The 6,575-nt window shown below is 40.5% G+C and overlaps 1 protein-coding gene across 4 annotated transcripts in view; it reads left to right on the top strand.

The window, feature by feature from the left end:
• Positions 1-5,629: 5,629 nt before the first annotated feature.
• Positions 5,630-6,575, top strand: part of PTPRZ1 (protein tyrosine phosphatase receptor type Z1) — a 175,099-nt gene continuing 174,153 nt past the window's right edge. For all 4 annotated transcript variants that reach the window (XM_045847736.1, XM_045847726.1, XM_045847719.1 and 1 more), the window contains exon 1: positions 5,630-5,980. In XM_045847736.1, coding sequence (XP_045703692.1) covers positions 5,923-5,980 — 58 coding nt within the window. In that variant the 5' untranslated portion in view covers positions 5,630-5,922. The remainder of the gene's footprint in view (positions 5,981-6,575) is intronic.

Here is a 6,575-nt window from a genome sequence, read left to right as displayed (position 1 = left end):
TTAAGAAGACACCTAAGCTCATTGCTACAATGACATATTTTTTTGAGAGAAAAAAAATAAAAATTCAAGCAATATTCATCCACAAATAACTTTCAAAGTTTATGATTTTTCTAACCACTGTTTTAAATAGAAAATACACAAAAATGTATAATCAGATTATTCTACTAATACATAGAGGAAGAATTATTCTATCATATTGTACTAAATGTTCCTGACATGGAAAAAATGGGTCCTACCTTTTTGTGTTCTTTCATACAGTTTTAATTACTAAACGATATACATCACATATAATACATTTAAATTATTTTATAGTGAATCATGATAATATACCAAAGGCTGAATATGTAAGTTGCTGTGGTTTTGTTCTTAGTTATCCCTTCCTCAGATAGACTCGGGGCACCACATCACACTTTGTTCTGGATCTATCAGTGAGGGCCCTCCCACCTATTTTATGCCTGCTATTCTGAAAGGGCCATCTAATAGGATATTCTAATAGGCCATCTAGCTAAACTCCTAAGGGTCATTAGTAACAAGATGTAAAACTCAGGCAGGTTCCTGCCTATCTGCTTTTTAGGTATAAAGTTACTAATAGGACAAATCCAAATAAGAGGTTTGACTATGTTGCAGTCAAATTACCCAAGCCTTTCCTGAAATTTCACTACAAGAATACTGAATACAGCCCTGGCCAATGTGGTTCAGTTGGTTGGAGAGTCATCCATAGACAGGAAGGTCATGGATTCAACTTGTGTTTGGGCACATACTCATGTTGTATGTTTGATCCCAGTCTGTGGAGGAGTATAGAAGACAACAAATCAATGTTTCTCTCTCACATCGATATGTTTTTAAATCTCTCTCTCTCTCTAATGAAAAAATGTCCTTGGCTGAGGATTTAAAAAAAGAAAGAAAGAAAAACGTTTGTTTAAAAAAAAAGAGTACTGGATATATCCCATTGTGTTAATAGTATATGAACAAAATTTGTGGAGTGCAAAACACAAGATAAATCTATCCTCACAATCTAAAATACTTGGTTTCCAGCAAAATCGTATGTGCTTCTTACAAACCTCTTATAATCACAAAAACAAATTCTACTTCTAAAGAAATAGCAATTATATTCTTGAACTTTGAATGTTAAATTGATCCAACTTAATTATTTCAGTTCAAATATATTTGTTAATAACAATGGATAAAAATAAGCAATAGTATATGTGAGCAAAACAGAAACAACTTATTATTGTCAAAGTATAAGTAGATGTTTTATGTGCCCCTTAATTTCATGTTTTATTCAGTGACTATACAATATTCCACAGTTCTGAGCCACACAGATTCTGCAAAGAAAGCACCCTCCTTCTTCTTTCCACTCCTATCTTTATTCGTATTAGGGATGCTTTAGAAATAATTTGCAGAGTAAGAAAACTTATGGGAGACCACAAGTGACTAGCCCTGACATCAGACAATACCCAGATCCCCCAAAGTGTGATGGTCAGGTTTATGAAATAAAAATACAGGAAACCCAGTTAAACTTAAACTTCAGATAAACAATGAACTTTGTAAAAATATATAAATATGTGCCAGATGTTGGCTGGGAGTGCACAAAAAATTAATTTGTTAATAGAAATTATCCATTACACTAAAAGTATATTCCTTAAGTTTATTCATTAAATGTAGTGCATCATAATACACTAACATCATTTTGCACTGAAAATTATCCATTGCTTATCTGAAATTCAAATTTAACTAAGCATCTTCTATTTTGTCTGGAAATCTTTATCAAAGAAAGATATTTTGTAATCACAATGCTTTTATCTCCTTTTAGACTGAGTGTTCCTTTATGGTAGTGAAGAAGAGGCTCATACTTGAATGGTCAGCCCTCAAAGAAATGCAAGATATATAATGCACACACAATCTGTTGAATAAAAAAAAATGAATGTAAAGGCTGAATTTTAAAGAACTGATATAGATGGATGGATGGATGGATATAGATATTTACTCTATGACTTATTTTGTTAGCAAAGCTCAACACAATAATTATTACTTGTGCTGGCAAAGAATGAAGACAGAGTTCCAGCCCCACCAGGGTTACCTCTTTGGCAACTGGTTTGAGCAACAGCACAGCTATTATTCTCTTTTGGCTACAGCTGTGGCTATGTAGTGGGTGGAAATGGACATAACCTTCTTTCTGAATATGAGACCTCTGAGTGCCCACTGAAATTTCGGTTACATTTGAGTTAACCACAGATCTGGTTGAAAACCAAGATGAAGACTTACTAGAAGGAATTAGGAATATTTAGGAATTCAACAAAGACTTCATGTTAAAAAGCAAAGGACTCTACAACTCTGTCATAAATTGTCATTGCATACTCTGCATACATTTCATTCTAAAGTCCAAGATGATCAGCTCCCCCAAAACCAACATGTTCATTAAGCTACCCAGCTATCATATTAATTGTATCCTATTTTTTATTTTTTAAAGATTTTATCTATTTATTTTTAGAGAGAGGGGAAGGGAGGGAGAAAGAGAGGGAAACATCCATGTGTGGGTGCCTCTTCTATACCCCCTACTGGGGAACTGGCCTGCAACCCAGGCATGTGCCTTGACTGGGAATCGAACCAGCAACCTTTTGCTTTGAAGTCCAGTGCTCAATCCACTGAACCCAACCAGCCAGGGCTTTTTTTTTTATTTTTGAAAAAAACTAAAGTATTCTCCCAAGGATGTGCTGAACTCTGCATGTAAATACAAACTTCCAGGACTTAAATGTGATGGACATGATAGAGTATAATCTAAATAAATTTTGGCCCTGGCTGGCATAGCTCAGTGGATTGAGCTCGGGCTGTGGACCAAAGTGTCACAGGTTCAATTCCCAGTCAGGGTACATGCCTGGGTTGCAGGCCATGACCCACAGCAACCACACATTGATGTTTCTCTCTCTCTCTCTTTCTCCCTCCCTTCCCTCTCTAAAAATAAATAAATATTTTTTAAAATAAATAAATAATTTTATCAGTACACACCCCATATATGTATATATAACATTATAGATGATAAACTATATGTCTAGAATATATACATTATGTATAAATGTGTATAAACAAATATATAGGTCTATATCTAAATTTCTAGATAACTATCAATTGATTTATATATGGATAAATAGATATTTATATAAATAGATGATAGACTCAGATTCTGATGTGGTTTTACAGGTTTATTACTTGACATCACAATAAATAATGAATACTAACTAGGCGACACATCTCAGAAATAACCATGCCCCCATTAAGATTGTGAAATGTTAGATACAATATGTTTTTGATGTTCTTGCCTTTCTGGTGCCTTCTCTTCTCCAACACCTGGGATATTTCAATGACTGATTTTTCAAAGACCTGAACCACCTGGGCATCCCACACCATCACCCTCCCCAAGACCATCAGATCCACTTTGGCTGGTTCTCCAAGTCAGCTTTCCAGTGCTGTCAGTCTCATAGAGTTGGCTGCTGTCCTGTTATCCATACAAATCTCAACAGCAACTTGACAACTCTCTCAAGGTGGTTTCTATGCCTTCCTAGAAGAACGACAATAATTTTAACTGAGAACTGAATTAGCAGAGATTACAGGATCTATCTACCTGTCCTTTTTACCAGGGCAACCTTGATTTCAACAGTGCCATTGTTTTGTGATCAGACTCAAAGAGTGACTAGTAATGTGACTTTCTGGCCAAGTAAGAGGAGAGTTAGGGTGATTATTGTTATTGTTGAATTATTCTGGCAGGGTAGTCAGGTAGATTTGATAGTTAAGACCTTATGGAACCCATACATGCCCCTGAGCAAAACTAGCCTCTAAACAGTTGAAATTCTTGGAAGTTCTTTTTGTGGTTCCCTCTTGCTTAGTACTTCATGTACAAGTTCCTGTGCTAGGAATCAATGTTTCCCATAGCCTGACCCCACTTAATCTCCTCAAATTTAATTCACACTGTTTTTATAGAACATGACTCTGCTTCTTTCATTCTTGCCCTCACACCTTTTGACATAATTTTTTTTCCTGCTGGTCCTTCTCAATTGACTACACATCTTTAGAAAACCTCCTCTGCCTACTCTAGTCCATATTATACAGTTCCCCTAACCTCTCAGTGCATTTCTAGTTTATATGCACACATCTTGCTGTGTTGGAAATGTTTTTCCCTCAGTGGAAATTGAGCAATCAACCCCCATTATAATTCTTCTCAAAGTTGCAGCATTTCTATTTTATTCATGGAAGAATAAGATCAAGATTCAATTTCTTAGTATTTATAGGAATTCCTGAATGAACGTTCTAAATTGATTTGCAATTTATTCCATGATTCCAATCAATTCCTTAAGCAATAGCAAATGGCATCACTGGCTCCCCACATTCAACCTGAAGTTCAGAGGCTGTGGATATTAGTGAGGCCAGGTGGTAACACTAGAAATACATTCAGAACGCAATTTTGTATGCAATAGGTTTCTTTAAAATTTTAAAAACTAAAATAACTATTTTTGAGACAAGGACAGAACAAGGAGCACACACTGTACAGATAACCTACATCAACTGGTTGCTAAGAATACAAGCGATAAATCCAGAACTCGATTTTCTGTGTCTTGGAGTGGACTTCTAAAAGGCTCCAAATTCGGTCTCATGTAAGTAGAAGAAAATGTTCTTACATTTAAAGGATATATACATGAAAATCTTTGAAAAGTGCATGAATTTTCAGGGTGTTGCATTATCTTTTCATTTAGGCTTCACGTTAATTCAACAAACATTTGGGGGACTTCTCTGGCTCTTTCCGCCTCTGTGTGAGGAGCTGGGTTATAACAATAAATAAGGGAAACTCCCTGCCATCAAGGCGCTCACAGTGCAGACATGGACAGAAACTAGGACGTAGAGCGTGACATTCCCAGCTCTGAGGCAGCAGAAGGCGTGACTATATTTCTTTTGTTATCCTTCAATCAAGCAATTAAAAACCTTCCCGTGCGACCCATTGTAGAGTTGAAAGTTCCTCCAAGCGCTTTGCAGGGCTGGACAATTTGACTGGAGTTTGGGGAAGGAGCAGGGTCTGACTGGCCACCCAATCAGGGACGGAGATTATTTGTGATTAACGGAGTCTGAAACGACTTCGGTGATTTGGAAATCGGAAAGAAAATGGAAAGGGACACTCAGTTTACCTAGGTTTCCCCACCACTTTCTGATTGGACCCACTAAGTATCGCAGAGAGAACAACAGTAAAGTGAAAATCATTTCCAAGAGTGAACACCGAAGGTCAGTCTCTGGCTATGTGGGACAATCTCTGGCCTCTTCTCTTCCAAAGGGATGAAGGAACCTTTAATGAAGAGACTTCTCCGCGAAGATTCTAACCCCCAGCAGGTTCCATGAACTCCTGGACAAGAAAGCCCCTAGCACGCGTGGAGGAGAGGGCTGTTGCCCAGTGAATCGCTAGACAAGGCCCTTAGCGCTAGCCGCGCCCTTCCGGCCCTGGCACGCGCAAAACCGGGGGGGGGCAGAGCGCTCTCTGGGCGCGGCGGTGCTACGCCCCGCCCCTCCCCGCCTCCGTCCCCGCCCCGCCCCGCCCCCGTCGTGCCCAGGGGCGCGCACTGGCCCTGGGAGCGCGCACCCGCCACTTAGGCGCCGCTGCGCTCGGAGCGCTGAGACCGCCTGTCGCAGCAGCCAGCGAAGGGGACCGACTCCCGGCTGCCCGCTGACATGCGCCTCGGCTAGTGGCTCCGGTTCCCACGACCACCACTACGCATCCTTCTATCGATTAATATTCTCCCTCTCTCTCTCACACCCACACACCCACCCACACACGCACAATCTGACATCAATCTATACATTGGAGGAGGAAGCATTTCCTTCGCGCCCTCTCCCTCGGCATCCCCAGAACTGCACAGTGGTGGGGGCCCCTTGGACCAACTGGAAATGTTAATCCTGGCGCGCTTCCTCTCTTGCATTCAGCTCCTCTGTGTTTGCCGTCTGGGTGAGTGATGAAACCTCGGTGGGTTTGCCTCTCGGGATCGTTTGGGACACGGGTGGGGGACTTCAGCATTAGGTACTTGCTGACGCCGCCGCCATCTAGCAAGGAGGGAAAAAAGGACAGTGAACTGGGACCCCACGGGGTCGGCGGTGCCACATGGGTGCCAGCAGCATGGGAGAATGCGCTTCCTCCCCACTTCTCACCTCCACCACCTTCAGTCTGCCTGCGGGGATTCGTGCTCCCACGCGCATAGGAGAGAGGTTGGGCAATCGCCGTCCCTATCCCTAAGGCTCCTCTCCTCTTTACAAAGAGTGGAAAGAGCCTGTTCAGTGCACATAAAAAGATATATACAAATAGAAATACAGCCAGAAATACAACCGTGGGACCATGGTGTGGGGCTCCATACACATCGCGTTTTTCTAAGTTCGTGCTACCGATATTATTGGTTGAATGAAAAATACACGTGCCTGATGCTAATTACACACACATACACACAGCGCCTGAAAGGAGGTAACGGGAACAAGTATCAACCTGACTTTTCAGTGTTTTTTAGTACTTTTAATTTAGTCACGTTCAAGTCTGGGCAGTTACTTTAAAA

This window comes from Phyllostomus hastatus, unplaced genomic scaffold (assembly GCF_019186645.2).
Source record: "Phyllostomus hastatus isolate PE091 unplaced genomic scaffold, TTU_PhHast_1.1 phas_contig_118, whole genome shotgun sequence".
Lineage (NCBI taxonomy): Eukaryota > Metazoa > Chordata > Mammalia > Chiroptera > Phyllostomidae > Phyllostomus > Phyllostomus hastatus.
The sequence above is the reverse complement of the archived record's forward strand: the minus strand, read 5'-3'. Positions and strand labels throughout refer to the sequence as shown.